The 18,259-nt window shown below is 40.6% G+C and overlaps 1 protein-coding gene across 2 annotated transcripts in view; it reads left to right on the top strand.

Annotated features, from left to right (window-relative positions):
- PPM1H (protein phosphatase, Mg2+/Mn2+ dependent 1H) overlaps positions 1-18,259 on the top strand; it is a 130,719-nt gene that overhangs the window by 89,889 nt on the left and 22,571 nt on the right. The window contains exons 6-7 of one of the 2 annotated variants that reach the window (XM_085569351.1): positions 6,551-6,669; positions 15,412-15,551. In XM_085569351.1, the coding sequence (XP_085425477.1) occupies positions 6,551-6,669; positions 15,412-15,551 (259 nt within the window). The remainder of the gene's footprint in view (positions 1-6,550; positions 6,670-15,411; positions 15,552-18,259) is intronic. The other variant, XM_021547410.3, reaches the window with a different exon arrangement.

Raw genomic sequence — 18,259 nt, 5'->3', positions numbered from 1 at the left:
GGGACAGGGTGACTAGCTGGGGACACATGGGATGCTTTAGAGACCATGCTGTGTTGGCTGATAAGTTGCCTGAGGAATAGAATGTATGTTGTTATTTTTCATACAAACCATCCTGTTACTCTTTAAGGTTTTCTCTGATCAGTTGGTTGAAGTCAATTAGTTCTTTGTGAAAATCTCATTCCTGACATGACTGAGAGATTTCCTTTGTGCTTCTTCTGTTTCTTTTAGAAATTTAAGCTTCAGCCAAGGCAGGGTCTTGCTTGGCTCAAGGTGGACAGGCCAAGGCTAGTGATGTTCCCAGGTCTTAAGGTGTTTTCTATTTTCAGCTTGGACCAAGCACTGTGGTTTGAAACTAGATAAAACGCCGGTGTTTGAAAGGTGGTGGTAGAAGGTATTAAATAAAAAATTGTTTCCTCAATTGTCACATTTAATTTTTTTTCAGTCAGATTCATTGGCTTGAAGCTGAAAATTTCAGAGGAAAAACTGCTTTGGGACTATTCATATTCAGAGAACCAAATGGAAAAGAGACCTAATAAATATTTACAGTTCAGTTACATTTAAAATAATTTGTTTGCCTCTAAAATAAAAGGTATCTCTAGCATCTAGGGAGTCTGCTATTTCTGTAGGAAATATGAGATAAAACATTGCCTACAAGGGTTTTTGTTTTCTCTTTTGATGTCCTTTCTGACTTAAATTTGAAACCAGTAGCTGATGTGAAAAGCATTTCTGCTGTTTCCTGTGGAAAATTCCTTTACCTTTGTTTGTCTATTTTAATTCTGTATGTAACAATTATGCCAGGTCTATGGGTATCATGTTCAAAGAGAATACATGCAAGACAGCAAGAGCGTGAAACAAAATTACAGATAATTTCAAACACAACATTCCCTAAGTAAGTTTTTTACTCTTGTGTTTAAAAAAAAAAAAGAAAAATAAAAATATGTCTCTAGACTTCTTGCAATGTTGGCATAAGCATTACACTCCAAAGTTTGCATCTGTCTTGCTAATTAGATCCCAAATAATTCCTCTTTCTCACTTGTCTGTCCCTAGGTTCTGCTATTATTCTGTTATTCTACCATCAACATCTCTTGTCTCTTGTTCTGTCTGAAAGTTATTTACTTTGAGTCTATTTTCTTATTTGCAGTTAAAGCTGAGTTTCTTTGTTTCAAATATGATGTGCTGCTCTTCCTGCATGATAGGAAGAAAATCTCTTAATCACTTTAGCATTAATATTTTACTTTGTAAATGCAGAGATACTGTTCTCTATGAGGAAGTTACTGTACAAATAAAGGGAGAGTATGGATTTACAGCCTTCAGGCTGTTCCCTGTGTAGCAGACACTGTTGGTGCAGTCAGCATGAAGGAGCTTCCCTCTGCCTAAATTTAGTGCCTGTTGATTCCTTCAGTCACACAGGATGTTTTTAGGCCCTCTTTTCTGAGCCTTTATTTCTGTGTGGAAAGAAATCCATGGGATAATGAGTTGTTCAGGTCATGTGAGTATCTTATATGAAGTCCTCCAATATAGTGTTAGACAAAACTGTGCTTCAGCTAATACTGATTGACTAACTGAGAGGGTAGGGAAGCAAATGTTTTCCCTGTCCTGTCCATGCATCCAAGAATTGCCTTGGCAGTAAGCCTCTGGCATGGACAGTTGAAAAGAACAAGTTGACTATCCATTCATTCTGACTCTGAAGCAGCTCTGAGCCTGGTCATCACTCCATAGGAGGGCAGTGGTGGGGCAGCATCCAGCTGCAGACATCAGGCTGGCTACATGGCAGAGACAGACTTCTCTGTCAGGCAATTTGTGAGAGTATTGCAGAAAGCAGTCAATCATTCAGTCAGAGAGCACTTCTTCAGTCAGAGAGCACTTCTTAAGATGTAAAGTGTGAAAGCTTTGCACCAGTATTCCCTTGGTCCTTCAGTTTCTGTAGGGGTTCAGTGCACCATGTTGCTTCCCTTCCACTGGTAGGCATTCAAAAGACTCCTTTTCTTCTGAATTTGTGTCTCTTTTGTTTTTAGCACTGTAGCAGGAGAGCTCTATACATTGCTTGGGAAAAGTTCTGACTTCCTGTATCAGTGTATTTTGAAGGAAAAAAAAAAATCTAGTATTTACTGGGAACTGCTCTGGTGCATTCAGCAGTTGTGCAGGCAGTGACAGCCAGAAGCAATTTTTCTTTAATCTTCTGAGGAGACTAATTTCAGTAGTGATAGTCTAAATTGCAACAGTAAATAGGATAGATTTTGTTACTTTTTCCCTTGGAAAATGTGTTTAAAATGAATGGTGAATTGAGTGTACTGCAAATGGGTGTATTTCTATTAGTTACTGAGGTTACACTTTCAAGATGTCATGTGAGGTCAGTGTGGTGTTTGTAGCATATTCATATGTGCAGCCAAGCAGCCTCTCTAAAGTTCACAAGAAATGGTGCATCACTGCTACCAGTGCAGATGTCACTGCTAGTAGAGACTGGGTGGCCACCAGTGACAGTGACCATGGGTGCTCTTTGTGTTTGCCACCATTCAAGCAAAGGTTCATGAGCCCAGATAGTCATGGGCTCAAAGGGGATCTATTCTTATTTTGTTGCTCAGGTGAGGATAAAAGTAACACTAATATTCACCTGCTGAAGGATGCCTGCAGAACTGGAGCCTGAAGAGGAAATGAACCTAGATCTCCTAAATGTCCAGTCAGCACTTCAATTACAAGTCAGTCAAGATGTAATTCTCTTACAGTTTTTGTCTCCCTGTATCACCCAGCATAGGATTACTTCACCCATCTGACACAGTGGATGATGCTGTGGTAAAAGAGATGTGTGGTTCAATGGAAGGGGTCCTGGCCTTTCACAAGATGAGAGACCAGTCAAGAAATGGATTTGGCTTCTAGTCTTCTCCTTCCTTTTACCACAACATCCTTTAATTTTAATCTCTCTTTGGTTTAAATGTGTCCCTATCATAATGGCTGAGTCATTTGCAAAATTTCTGGATGCGTTGGGCTGTGCATGCTGTTGTGAGCAGTAGTCCCATATAGCAGAATATTCATTTGGAGAAAAGGGAACAATATGATAGAAGTATAAATTTGTAAGATAATAGCTGGTGTACGGGAAAGCAGTAAATCTGAAAATAGCACAGAATGCAGTAAAACCACTAGTGCCAGTGACTTTCCAGTGCAGTGCTTACTGAAGGAGCTGGAAAAAGGCAGTAGCAGGCCTTACTGAGGTACAGATAAGATACAAATTGTGTTTCCTGCCACCTAATTAACTGGCATGCTAATGTGTAAGTCCAAGTTTATCTTAATTTCATGTGTGCTTTTCTAATCACCAGGAAACGCAGCAGGAAGTAAATGCCCTTTTTAAACAACTGTGACTAATATTTCTTTGACTGAACTGCATTTTAAAATACTAATTTTGTATGCAATACATACAGCCACAAAATGCACCATAAAATGGCAGAGTATGAAAAACACACAATGCAGACTATGCCAGATTTATGCCAAAAAGCTCTAACAGCTTCTGAAAGAGAAAATATGACCAATGTTCCAGTTTCATAACACAGAATAACAATGTTGTCTGAAAATACCTCATAAGTATGTAGGAAGTGTTTGATAGCCACACTATTTGTTAAATTTCAGGTTCTCTGAGTGGTGTTTCTGATGTGAGGTTCTTACAAATTGAGACTAAAGAAATTTAAAAATGGAAAATACTTTGCATCCTCACAGGTGAAATTCTGGTAGTTAGTTCACTTACCAATTTTTTTGTTGTTTGATCACTTGAGGGGATTTCATGGTTCTGCTTTTGTATCTGTTTGAAAGATCTGTAGATTTAGATTTTTAAAGTGTTGTTTTTTGTTTATTTTCTGGTTCTGCTGCCCAGCATGGTTTTGTTGAGGTGGGGAGAAGAGTCCTGCCTTGTACATGGAGAACAGTTCTCAACAAACCCAACTGGAAGTTGCAGCTGAGTTTTGTAGTAGAACATTCTTTTCTCTGTAGAATTACCAGTGAAGCACAAAAATAGCAGTTTAAAAATGGTAAAAAATATGGAAATTAAAAAAATAAAGTAAAGCACAACAAAAACCCCATCTCTTCACATAAGAATTCAGATCACAGACACGAGAAGCTTCCAAATTGCTCTTTTCCCTCTGTTTCACTGACGCCAAACATATTAGAATCAAGTTAAGATCCCTGGACTGTAAATCAAGCATTGAGGCTTGGCTGCAGAGAAGTCTTATTTGAACATTAGCAGTCCACTGGTAACTGTGCCAGCTTTATTAATCTTATTTCAGTTATGACCTCAGACTTTCCATCTGAGTAAATCTTTATGCATTGCAGTCTCTCCTGGTTGCTTTACCTTTTCATTAAAGAAAATTCTTGATTTTAAGTGAAAAAAAACTAAAGGCCTGTAATGTTTTTCTTCTTGACCTCTTATTCAGACTAGTAATCTTACAATCTAAAGGTTAGATAACTTCATTTTGATATCAGGTGTGATTGCTTCTTAAGCATGACCTTGTTTTGTAGGCAGGTGACAGTATTTAGCTGGTAGTGGTTTGTAATGTTTTTATCAAGATAGGCTGTGCATTTTTAAAAGGGAGCTGAATTTCACTTTTAGTGCAGACTGACTTCATTGTTTACAATATCATAGACCCGAAGAAATTTTAAAAATACCAAAAACAATCCAGCTCTTTGTTATCATACAAAGAACAAATACTGTTCATATTATGTGATACATCAAAGCATTAGGAATTTTCAATATTTTTTGCATCTGGAATGAAAATAAGTAAAATAAAATGCTTTCATGTACTTTTAAATTAAGAAGTTCATTTTTCATACTTCCAGAGTTCTGGAAGTATGAAAAGCCTCATGGGTACTAATACTGCTGAATCTCTTAAAAGTCACTAGTGCCTCTCAACCATTTCTGTAATGAGGAGAGGGATCCAATTAGAGAGCCCTTGACAACAATGTTTGGGTGGAGAAGAGGACCTTGGCTGACTGTAGGCTGAAGGAAAAAAAATGTAATTCCCTTAACTGTACACAGAGAGAATTTGATAGAGTTCCTGTTCCAGGAAGGGACTGTGATGTCAAGATCACTTGTGTGCTTGAAAGCCACCTCTTGAAAGCAGGATCCAATCTTGTTGGCTACACACAGCAACCTTCCTCAGTCCTGCTCCAACCAAGCTTGAGGTATTTTCTGGAAGGATGTCTGGTGACGGGAACAGGGACAAGCTGATAGAAAATTAGCGTGTGATGTGCTGAGCCTGATAGAGCTCCTATTAAATTGAGTGGGAGCAGGCTCAACTCTTAAATGCAGGAAATATTTTATTGTGAACTATCTGCATGACAGCTGCCAGGTAGATCAATAAGGGCTTACAGTGCTTCCTGCTGCTTACCTTTGATGAGCACTAGATTTATGACATACACACAAACTAAAGCCCAGCTCATTTCATCTCCCTTGATGGCAGCTGCTGCTGAAGATAAGACAGACTTTATTGCCTTAACTGGCTGGATAAGGAAGAAGAGTTATCTGCAAAAAGGTTAAGAAGTGCAACTTTTTTTCAGTTCCCTAGCCAATTTGACTGTGTCTTTCGCTCACAATGTGGCTTTGCAGAGGAAGAGAGAAAGGTTTGTTTATTTGAGTACTAAAGAAAAAGGAGTGAGATTTATTTCAGAAAGATCATTTGACATGATAGGTTAATCCTAAACATACTCTATTTCTTCTGTGTATAAATTCAATCCAAAAATTTACACAGTGGACGAAGAGCCTTGCGATGCTCTCGCCTGTGGTCAGCTTTGTCAAAGCTGCAGCATGAGTCAAAGGCACAGCTCTGGCAAAGAGGCCGCCAAGCATCTGCAGAGCAGTGCAACAGAAAGGACATGAGTAGCATTTGAACATTAAAACCATCAAAGGCCTTAATTGCAGTTGTGACACAAAACTGTTGCTGCTTTTCTTGAAGTCTGTTTTGGATGAAGAATGTAGTTTTTCAAAAACAAGAAAATAAATTGCCTTGTAGCTTGTGTTTATTTGCAATGTCATGTGATGGGGTGCATTTTTCTCGAGGTGATGACAATTAAAATGTGGTAGCAATGTTAGGTTTTCTGTGTTGTTGGCATTGCTAAACTGGGAGTCAAAAAGCTTGAGCTTCACTGCACAATCATCCCTTCAAGTCTCTCCTTGGCTTTGTATTTGATCATTCCTTTCTCTCTTGCTGACTTACAAAAGGGCATGTGTTCTGTTTTACAAAGCTCTGTAAACTCCTTCAGGGTCAGTGGATGAAGTGTAGTTTAGAGATCACAAATCTTGAGAAGCAGGGAGAAGAAATAAAGGATTTTGAGGGCAAGAGGACTTCTAAGGCTTCATAAGGCCACTCCTGGATATCAGGCAGGGGCAGAAATGGTGTATTTGCATTGTTTGCTGAAATGGAGCACATCATCATCCTTATTTAAAAAGAACGGTAAAGGAGTGGGTGGAATTTGTGTGGGAAGGGACCAGGAAGGGATGGTAATACTACCTCATTAAAAATAGATGATGTCTTGTTTTATGTGGTATCTGTGGTTTGATTTCTGCCCACAGGCTTACATGCAGCCTCACTTGCTGGGAAATGAATTCACACATCTAGAGTTTCCACGGAGGGTGCAGCGCAAGGAAGTTGGAAAAAGGATGCTGTACCGTGACTTCAACATGACAGGCTGGTAAGAATATGTCCTTCTCAGCATGGGGTCAGCCTTCTCCCCCAGCCAATGCCTGCTTTGTACCTATCTTTGATTACTGTGGACTGCATCAAACATGGAGGTGTACCCCTGCATCCTAAAAGAAAAGCCATTTCCTTCTTTCAGGTGTATCTTTCTTCTAGAAGACAATGTTTTAAATAAGTGGACCTCCCTCCAGAGAGTTCATTGTAATGTGGGAGCACTCAAAGCGGAGAAAGCATGTAAAGGCAAAGATGTGCCAGGGGATCGTTCTGAAACAAAAACAATTTTCCTGTCTTGGACATAGCTTTTTATAAATTCTGGATCAGTGGGTCAGACATTTGTCTTTTAAACCAAGACGTAGGGCCATCATGCCTTCATGTGCTGAGGGAAGCTTGCAGAAGGAAGGAGCTGCCTCCCCTGTTCCACTGCAGCAGGCCCTAGGTTTGGATATCCCTTGAGGAATTGTTTTAGACATGGACCTATCTGACTGCAAGCAGCCTAAAATGAAAAGGCTTGAATGAACAGCATGGACTTAAAGAAGTGAAGACAGAAAGAATGATGTGTTTTTTTTGTTTCTGGCTAAATGTCTTCATTGTTTTTTGTTGAGCTTCCTTGGAGAAGCCCTAATCTTTGCTGTTGTGAGTTCTGTGCATGAACTATAAAGGCAAAAGCCCAATATATGCAAATGGTCTTCATTTCCATGACATTTGTGTTTTAGTGTCTGTAGTGTCCTTTCAGGAAGAAAAAGGACAGAGGGGTTAAAAAGAAAGCCTATTTTAGGTTTGGAAGCCTGGATGCTCACTGTAGAGTTACAGCTCTACATAACTTTTGCTTTGTTCCATTCTTTATGGACCAAAAATATAATTATGTTTTAATGGCAGAATAATGATCTAAGTTTAATATAATCTGAAGGGTTTGTGCAGAACATGTAAATATGAGAATAACTATCATTGTCTGTCATCTTGAACAGCTGCTAGTAGAATATGTAGTTTCACCCTGAGAATGATGACTTCACATTTTAAAAAGGCTACAGGCATGAGCAAAAGAATAGGAACAGAATGAGAACATTGGATCAACTGAGGACTTAGACAGCAAAACATTTGGAAGATCATGAGACACTCTCCCAGTTTCTGCAAAAGGAGGGTTTTTTTGTTAACCTCCCAGATGTCTCTGGAGGCACCAATAAAGAATGGTTTCATGTAGACTTCCAAAAGCTCTTTTTCAAGATGTGACATGCCAGTTGGGAGGAAAAACATGTGGGGGAGAGCTACAGAAGTATCATAGGCTAGGAACTTCCTGAGAAGAGAGCAAGAACAGATTTCTGTCATCATGGCTGGAAAGCAAAGAGAGTTTCTTCAGGTTCATGGGAGTTGTTTTGCGTTTCCCTGGTTGGTTAGTGGTCTGGAAAGGAAATGGGGTTGGAATGGTTGAAGTTGCAGCATTGGCAGGTGACACCACAGCTCTTTTCTATTAAACAAGAATGGCCATGAGGTACTGCAAAGAATTAAGTGATTCATGCAAATGAACATCACAGTGATCAAATTTGGTATTGATAAATACAAAATAAAGCATTAAGAGGAAAATATAACTGTTTATGCACACTAGAGATTCCAAATTGAAAAGTCAAAAAGCTCAGTGGAAGTTTTGCTTACTACAGTATTTTTTTTCCAGTCCAAATCACCAGCAGAATGCTGAGATTCCTACAGCAATAGACAGTTTAAAAGTTAAATGAAGAGATAATTCTGTATATTTCTACCTCACTTGTGAATGTATACATTATCCAAAATAGTTATTATATAGTTAATACTGTTTGGCATTAGAAAAAGAAACAGAAATTCTAAATGTATAATAATCAGTAAGGTAGAAGAGCTTTGGTAAGTCAAACTGGCAGATTTGATTCAATGTGTTTCTTTTTAGGAGTGGTTTGTGAACTCTCTTAGCTCTAGCATATAGGAGGGAGGAGAATAAAGTTATTTTCTGGTTGACTTTTCTGAATTTCCTGAAATCTAGGACACACATTGATCCAGTTAGAGATTCTAATATGGTCAATGCAAAAATTGTCACCAGTTCAGTACAAATATGCCTAGCTGTAAGCAGTAATTCTGGAATAAATGCTTGAACTGCGACTTGAAAATTCAAGTCTGAATTCACAACAGTATTGTCCCAGAAAAAGGTGTCCTGTGCCAAGCAGAAGCATGTGGAGACTGTGGTGAGGCTACCTCTCCCTGCTGTTCCTTTTGACTTCTGGATGGAAGTGAAAAATGGGGCCTACATTTTTGTCCTAATAAAAGAATTGGAATCTTTCAGCTGCTCCATATTGCATAACTAGTGCATCAATTACCTCTTTCTTTGGTTGCCTCGGGACAATGAAGTGATGAGGAAATTGCTCTATTGCCATACATTTGTGTAAAACAGAGCCCTTCTAAATAAGGATCCATTTCTTTTTTCAAGGTTTCACCCAAGGTGTTTGTTATCCGTTGAATTGTGTGCAGTGATCCCCTAGGCAGAGGAGAAGCAATCCATTTCTGTTTATGTAGAAGTCTGGGTCAATTTTAATGGTTGTGATTGTGGACAAGACATTAGATTTCCAGTTTGGTGGGACCTCAAAGGTGACGGTTTTAGGTGGCAGAGGTTTCTTAGCAGCTGTTTTCCACTTCAATGATTTTGCTTCTACTTTCTTCCTTTTCTTCCTGGATTCAACTGATGCATCAGGACACAGTGGTCAAGGACATATCTGATTTGCATTTGTTTCTAAGGACACTATCTATCATAGAGAATAAATTAGCATATATATTCCTTTTCTAGAAAATGTCAGATGGTGCTTTGGCCAGACAGAGCTTGATACACTAAAATGCTGATGAAGTTTTATCGCATACAATGCAGATGATCAATTGTCTAAATTGGTTTTTGGTCAATAACCTCACTGTGTGTTGACATTTGCGTATACATATAGAGAGGTGCAGGTGATATTAGGAAGAAACAGCCACTCTTACACTTAATTACTTAATCCTTTAGTGAGAGAATGTAGAACAGGCTCTGCTTTGATGTTTCCTCAGGAAACTAAACTGTTTCACTTTACAATTCAGCATACTTTTTGTGTTTTCTCTTAGAAGCTGTATGACTTTTTTCCTTAATTTTTATCCTCCTCCTTTGCTCCAGAGCTTTTCAGATTCTCAACAATGGCTTGGCTTGCCCAGCTTGTTTGGATTACAAAAGATTATTGTCTTTGGGTCTGTTATAATGTATTTGGCCCTTTATTTTTTCTTTCTTTCTTTCTTTTTTTCATGTGAAGTTTCCACACTGGCTTTGTCTCCACAACCCACAGTGGTAGCACAGCTGCCAAGTTTCCCCACAGCATTAGGACAACCACTGATCCAGCAATGTGTACTGCATCACTAGCCCAGGCTGCCTGTAACTACTTTGAGACCAGCCTTTCCCTTCTCACTCCAGCTTGCCTACCCTTTCTTCTTTCTTTTCAGTGGCAATTGCAATGAGAAGTCATTGCTCTATTAAATATACGTAAAATAATCCTGCACTGCTGGGAGCTGACCATGAGCTGCCCTTCCTGCACCCTTGCCCCATGTGCGTTCTGCTTGAAAGACATGTAGTGTAGCTGGCAAGGCATCTTAAGAGCAGTGTGTCCTGCTGAACAAGCTTTCGAGATGTCTCAAGCCATAATTTGCTGGCAGATATCTGTGTTATCGACAGTCTTTCACAGCTGGGTCTCTGGGCTGGGGTTTTCAAGCCCATGCCTTGGAGAGAGGTGTCCTGGTGGCTTTGACAAATCCTGGCAACTGAAGCATCAGGAGAGTTTCAGAGACCATGTAAGCAGGGACTGGTCAGTGCTAAAAAGGGTGGTGAGTAACCTGAACTGGAAATATGGTGGGGAAAACAGCAGGCCTGGTGACAGCTGCTCCTTTAAAAGACTGCAGAGAATTAGTATTCTTTGTCTCTGGCTTTTATTTAAAGCTAAGACACAGTTGGTCAGATCTTCACATGTACATCCAGTGTGAACAATTTTGAGGTATTTTGCTTTGACTGTATCCTAGAACCTTCCAAAACTTGGATTTCTGACTGGCTGTGTCCTTCACTGTGGCTCCTTCCAGAGTTCCCCTCCCAGCCTTCTGTGGGGCTGGAGGAGCCATACAGCACTGTGCTTAACCAAAGGCATCCAGAAGGCACTACCAGTTGGCATCAACTTCAGTGGTTTCAAGATAAATTTTTTGCTTCTACTTGGAATAAAAACAGTGGCTTTACTGCTGCTTGCACTGAAGTGGAATTCTTTAAAAGCTTGTATCCAGATCACAACTTTAGCTTTTTGACTTGATTTTAGCATGGCAAAAGAGACCTAAATAACAAGTACGGTTTTTGACCTATTTGTTGGTTGCTTCCTTTGCCCTCCAGGAGAGGCAGAGCTGAGCAGCAAAGCTGAGCTGCACCCCATCAGAAATTGTTTGAGGCAGTATAGTGCCCACCACACACCATGGGCTGAAGCCCAAGGTGGCAGCGAGTAGGGGAATTGGGCACTGTCTCTGAGTGCGCTGTCTTTGCAGCAACAGTGGAGCCCTTGCCAACTCCATGTCCGTGTGTCTGGTGAGGGGGTGCTGTGCACATGGGGTCAGCACCTGAGGGTCAGCCCGTGCTGGGGAATCGCCTGCCTGCATGATTTATTCCAAAGAAGGGAGGCTGGTGCCCTGAGGCAAGCACTAAGCAAAACCCATTTTATTCTAGAGTCAATATTGTCCACTGCCTGGAAAGCTGCCAGCCTGCTCTGCACTCGCCCTTTTCTTTCCAACAGGGAATGTCTTTCAGCCTCTAAGCATCTGATTAAAAAAGCAACTTCACTTTTAAAGCCGTTTTATTTTGTTTGGGATGGATGCCTTTCATTTTCATTGTGCAGCCCGCCTTGCCGTCTGCGGTTCAGACTCCAGCTCACAAAAGCCAGGCTCTCATTAATCACTTATTGGGGATCCAGAATACCCCGGTGAGAGCCAATGTACATGTTTTGCTTGGTAATGTGTGAGGTGATTTGAACAAATATTGCCAATGTGGCCACTATCTTACTCTTTATTGCTGGGCTCAATGTCTTTTGACAGCACATTCAGGTAGCCTGCCCAAGGAGTGCCTGAGCAGATTGAGAAATGCCACAAAAATGCTTTATTGAGCTGGCACCTGTGCTGCACCCTCCTTTAATATAAATTGATTTATTGAATCAAGCACAGAAGCCCTGCTACAGAAACCTCAGGCTATAGTCTCTAGAGAACCACCTAATAAAACAGCCCCAACTGACACTCCTCATTAGCTTTTCCACTGATCCCAAGGCAGTATTTAAAGTGACAGTGTCCCTCTTTTTGGTCGAAATTTATCTGCTGGCTAATGCCTGTGGGTCTAATTAGCTTAGCATTATTAGTCTTATTCAGATAAGCTGCATTTTCTAACAGCTTGATTCCAACTTGTAAGAAGTAATTGGAAGTCTGCAAACCCCGTGCTCTAACCTGCATGTAATTTACAAAAAGCCATCCTGTCCCTTGTTGTTGTTGTTGTTGTTGTTTTTTTTTTAATTAAGCTTTTTTGTCTAGTGAAATTAGAATGTTTCTTCTGCAGAAAACCTGGCTGTATTGTTGTGTTTGAGACCTCAGCCGTATCCTTTGTATGATCGCTAGGGAGAGATCAAATTTTAATTTCATAATTACTTCACAAGAAAGCAACCTTTTCCCCAGTCATGCCTGGTATTAATTTCCTTCCAGCAACTTACATTTTTATAATTTAATGATTATGGGGCACTTTTGCAGCACTGGGCCATTCTGGAGGAGAGAGAGGATATAATTTTTAGAGCAGAAACCATCATCCACAGTCACCTGCCTAGCTTTCTGTGGCTGTGCTTTTGTCTCTTGCTGCAAGGTAGTGGGGAGCAGGAGGGGATTTGCCTCGTTGGTGCACACAGCTAGAGCAGCTTGCTGGGCTGTGCCTAGGTGTCTGGGGCACAGCTCTGTGATGATGAATGGCTGTTTGCAATGTGCATGTTATGCATCTTTTCAGGATGTGCAGCCCTCACTGCAGGAGCAGCAGGAGGTGAGAGCTGACCTGCTGTGTACAGCACGTCTCCTGACGGTGATGAATGGCTCTTTACCCCAAGTGTGCACACACCACAGGAGCTGAGCCAGAGTCTTTGGAGCAGGAGAAAGCAGAAACAGGAAAGCAATACTGCTGCAACAAAAGAGAAAGCTTAAGTCTTGAGTAAAGCTCTGTTTAAATGGCCTCTCTGGGGTCAAATTAGACTGATAAGAATGAGGCTGTTCTGAGTCATGTCCTGCAAGAGCATCTCCTTCTGGAAGCCTTACAGCTAAGACCTGTCCCTGCATGGCTGTGCATCTTCACTTGGGCTTTGCCTTGGTGTGGAATCAGGTGCTGCATATACAAGGGCAAACAGAAGAATCCCAATCTGTTTTATCAGAAGGAAACTAAACTGGAATGAGATAATCTTCAATCTGAAAATCCAAGTGAAAACACCCCTTCTTGATAAGGTGAAGCCTCTTTCCACATCTGCACAAATTTGACATAACCTCAGCTGGGTTCATAGAAGTTCTCTTTCTTTCCCTTGTTACCAAAGATTGATTTATGGCTCTGCTTCTGGCTGAGAGTCAGGCCCTTGCTATTGGGAGGAGTTTCCAACACTGATGTGGAATGATGAGGTCTACGCTTGCTGTGTGTCTCACTGCTTCCTGCATCCTGCACTACAGAGGTCTTTCCCAGAAGAATATGCTTTGTGATTCTTCCTCAACCTCAGCTAGCAAGTGTAGAGCAGGCACTGTGAGTTTAACATGCAGCCTTTCTCCCATCTGCCTCACAACAACCTTTTAACAAGAAATACAGCAAAATACCAATTTACAAATAGTTTTTCTGTCCACCACTATGCACTCCAGTGCACTCAGCCCATAGAGTGTTAACAACCCACTTCCCTTACCCCTCTATCTCCACAGTAAGTTGCTGACACACCTTCCTGTTTGTCTTTTAAGAGTAGAAGAAATGAAATAAATTTTAATTAGTACTCAAGGCAGCAAGTTCACTGGGGGCAAGAAAGAAAGGCTTAGCCTGCTGAGGCCATTTTAGAAGGTGAACCTGCTTGATGTGCAGCTGCAGTATCTGCACACAGGTTTTGTCACTCAGTAGTGGAAGCTCAACAGGTCACAAGTAGTGAATGAAAGTGATTGCAATACCCTTGCTCTGTCTCTCCCAGCCTCTGCTTTTAAATACCTTCATTACATTTTTTCCCCAATTATTCTTTTTTTTTGGGCAAGGACCTCTCTAAACACTTGAGATGCTTGACAATCCTGTCCCTGACTTTTCTTCTACTACTTTCTTTTAATGCTCCAATAGAGGTGAATGGACTAAAAAGTCAGCCACATTCCAGGAAGTGCCTGAAAAATTTCTGATGCTTGAGTCTTTAAACTGGGCTGGCCAAAATGGATAGTTTGTTTTGCTTAGGAATTACTTCCACAGGAATATGTGGTGCTGGTGCTCTCCAAAGTGCAGACTCCGTCTTAGGGCTGTAAACAGCAGTGAAGACTCCCTCAAAGGTCCAAGCCTCATGTATTAATCTGATTTGACCAAGCCAGAGATCATAGATGTGTACAAGTCATGCTGAGAGACTCTATTTTTTTAATTTGTAGATTGGTAGACAGAACTGGGATTTGCAAAATTAAGCATTATACACTTTCAGGTCCATAAGAAGGTGTTTATGAATTTTCTGTGAATAATGATTGTTTTAAAACTTGTATGTTTTTCTCTTTACTTGCAATAAGGCCTATGAGAGTATCTTGGTTAAGGTAGATCTTCCCCTAAAAACTGTTTTGTGCCCATGTGCATGTGCATTGGTCTTTGATTTGGCTTTTCCATCATCTTTTCTCTTAACAAATATTGCTCGAGTTTGTGTGCCTTAATTATCTTTGTTTATTGTAATTTCACTTCATTAAACAATGTGTCAGATGAGCAATAGGGGAAAAGTACTGAGACACTGAACATTAGAGGTAACCTATCAAGAGGGTACTTAGTATCAGACAGTGCTGTCTGGACATAGAGATCCTGACTCTGCAGAAGCACAAGTGTAAGGACATTTTTTAAGATTATGGCTGAGTTGAGACATAAATGGTACAATTTTCAATGGCTCTGTGCCTAACCTGCACTGCACATCTTTTCTTCTTGATAGTAAGAATGCACTTAGACTGGTTAGATGCCTGTAGTTCAACAGACAGTACAGATGAACAGTTCCTTTTGGTCTAGTGGTTTAAGCTCTGTTACCCAAACGGTGAGCTCCATTCCACTGATTACTTGTGTGGGAGAGGAGAAAAAAAGAGTTTCTGTCAAGTTTTGTGTTGCTTAAAAATTAAAACGTGATTTTCTGTTGGTATGACCAAAGAAAGTTGAGCTTGAGAAGGAGGTTGTTTGGATAGTTGGAGTAGTTTTGTTGTGAGTTGGGTTATTTTGGGTGAGGGGGAGAGTTGGGGCAGGTGGAGGGTGTATGGATGGCCCTAGGTTTGGTGGTTTTTAGAGTGGCAGCAAATCAATGCTAGAAATACATGAAATCTACCAGCCTGTCTCAGGGATGCATTTAGCCTTGCACTCCGTGTGAACTAGGACTTCTACGAAGCGGTAGTACTTTCTCTTGGTTGCTTGCCACAAATAGGTTTATTCTATGCTTCAAGCTAAAGCCCTTTGATGATGATTTTCTTTGCTCTTCCTTAGGTTTAATTCTCAGTTTACTATTAGGTGTCACAAGCAGAGATGTGAAACAGACAAACTTTCTAAAGCCAAGTGCCATGAAAAAGCAGAGCACAGAGTCTGGATTCCCCTGTCGTGCACAGAACTGAACCTTCCAGGTCAGGGTAGGTTGTGTTTTCAACACCATCTGTTGTGCCTGGGGATGCCAATGCAATATTTTTTGTAACCAGTAACCTCACACAGTTTGCCATGAAAAAAAATAGAATGTGGATTTTGGTTTTAGTCATCAACTTCTACTCTTACATGAATTTGTATGTGCTTTCAGAAGGCCAATTTTAAGAACAGCTTATATATGGCAGGAGAACTCATAACACATGTAAGACGTTATCTAGGATTTTGGCTCCGAAATTTGCATAGGGGAACTGACTGGTTTTTCAACTTGTGACCCAGAAATATGCAGGTAACTTTGATAATCTTTTATTTCAAGAGTTTAAAGCACTAATGACATGAGCACTCTAAGAAACTTTTGTAGATTGTGTTGTGCATTTAGTAGCTCCTGGTTATTTTTTCACTGTGCATTTAGAGCCATTCCAGTTAGCATATGAGTAACATCATGTCAGTCCTAGTTCTTTTGTTCTGACATCTCTTTTGGCTCCTGGTGTGATTTGGCCGGGTTTTCCAAAATGTTGATCCTGAGTCCAAATGTAACTTTGTTGGTGGTACATATGTCAAGGCCTAGTTCAGTATTTTTGGACAGCAGTAGCATTTCATAATTCTTTTGAAATGAAAAGAAGAAACAAAGTTAACTGAAAAAAATTCAGCTAGATCTAGCTGGACACAAGCTTGCCTTTTCTACTCCCCACTGCTCCCCCTGTTTTTCCATTTGGAAAAACTGAGGCTTACGTGGCAGAAGTACTTAACAGGCTTTAGGCTCATTCAGAGCTGGAAGCAATAGCATCGCCTTGTCTTTATTACCTTTCTTGTCATGCCCTGGTGACCACCAAAATCTCCTGGGATGTGGACAAGGAAGACAGAGAGAGGGAGAGGGGAGGGTTGCAACGCTGTGTTGTTAAAACAGTGAGCTGGACTGAATTACACAGAGGGCTGAATAAGGCCATGCTGGCACTAAAAGAGCCAAACCACCCCCTCAGGTTCTCTGTATGTCTGTCTTTGATATACCTACTGCCATATTTATATACAGTGCACGGCAGTATAAATGCAACTTCATTACATAAAATCAAGAGAAATAGTCTAGAAGGTTGTAGCCTGTGTGAAATAAACCCACATGCAAAATAAAGGAGGTTTCACAGGGCATAAATTAAAATGAACTTCATATCTTCTTTCCATCTCCCCAGCGCAGTTGCTGAGTTGTTAGCTGAAAAGCTGTGCTTCATGCTTCTCCTGCAGCAAACCATACACTAGTATATTATTAATTCTGTTTCTCTGGCAATGCAGGACCTAGGTACTTTTCTAGAGTGTCCCAGGTTGCTTTTCAGTGTGTCTGTGCTACCTCTGCTGCTGTGGTTGCAGTTCTGAGCATTGTTTTTTAAACAATGGTATATTTTCAGGCAATAGCAACATTAACAGAAAAAAGCACATTTGAGATGAGTTTGGCACCCAGGTTCTAAGCCCAAGAGGTGACAGGCTATGAGAAACCACAAAATAAATCACTGTAGCTCTCTGGGCCTCCCTCACTTAGTTTCAGAGCTTCAGGTCACAGGCTAGCCAGCTGCTCTCCCTGATCTGCTGATGGAACAAGTTAGCTGCAGCCCTTGGAACATGGCCTCCCGCAATGTCCTTACACCGAGGTGTCGCACTTGAAGGCCTGAGGGACAGTGGTTTTTTAATGGTTCCTTAAAAGAAGCTGCACTCAGCAGTGGGGAGCATTCTTTTGAAGGACATTGGCTTAAATTATATTTTTTTCCTTCTTCCGGAAGCATAGTCAGTGTTGTGCAGGAGACTATAAGGAGAAAGAGGACAGAGGGGAAAAAAGCTTGGTCTCTGTTTTTGTCAACTTACAGGGTAGTGTGAAGTGAAGGCTTTGGTCTTAAATATGTAGTCACCTTGCAGATAATATAGTCTGTGTATAAAGAACGAGTTTTTTCTTTTAAAAAGGGGGCTGCAAACAGTTAAGCCCAAACATCTTCGTTTTGTTTGCTGTTTTAACAAATATGTACAACAATGTGAACATCCAGTAGGAATGGTTGTCTTCTCAGGCTTGTGGCTTGATTAGTCATTTGACTGATGCCCACAACGGTCTCAGCTGATACCCATTTTCTTGGTGGCAGAGAACAACTGGCTTTGTGCAGGGCATATTTCAGACTCCTCAAGGATGTTTTCCCAGGGCTTCCAGCTGGAAGCTTAGAAACATGTTCATGTTCAGAAACAGTAAATTTTTTGCTCTGCGTTCAAACCAGGATATCCAAGTTAGTGAGTGAGGCAGAGATATTTGTTGGAAATAAAGAAAGGAGCAAGAGCAAAATCCATGACTGATTCTTCCTTCCCAACTAAAGGCTGTTCCAGGTTTTAAACATCAGGGAAGTACTATCATGTTGGCTACATGTAATAATTTCTGCCTCTTTGTTTGGTTTAAGAGCTAATTTATTTGCCCTCCCCAGTGCAGAATGCCATTTGAATGCCTTCAATGTATTGTGTCTTAGAGAGATGGCCAAATATTATGGTTGTATATTCAAAGATATTCTTGACTACATGAAGGACCCACTGTATTTCGCAAACCTCACCTAGTCTGAGGATTTTATATATAGTACTTTTTTTTTTAATGTGAGGGGAGCCCTGCACAACTGTTTCTACTATGCATTTTGGTTGCTTTTCTCCTTTTTCTTGTTCCTTCCTCATGTCCAGAACCCTAAAA

This window comes from Lonchura striata, chromosome 1A (assembly GCF_050655825.1).
Source record: "Lonchura striata isolate lonStrDom1 chromosome 1A, ASM5065582v1, whole genome shotgun sequence".
Classification (NCBI taxonomy): Eukaryota; Metazoa; Chordata; class Aves; order Passeriformes; family Estrildidae; genus Lonchura; species Lonchura striata.
The sequence above is the reverse complement of the archived record's forward strand: the minus strand, read 5'-3'. Positions and strand labels throughout refer to the sequence as shown.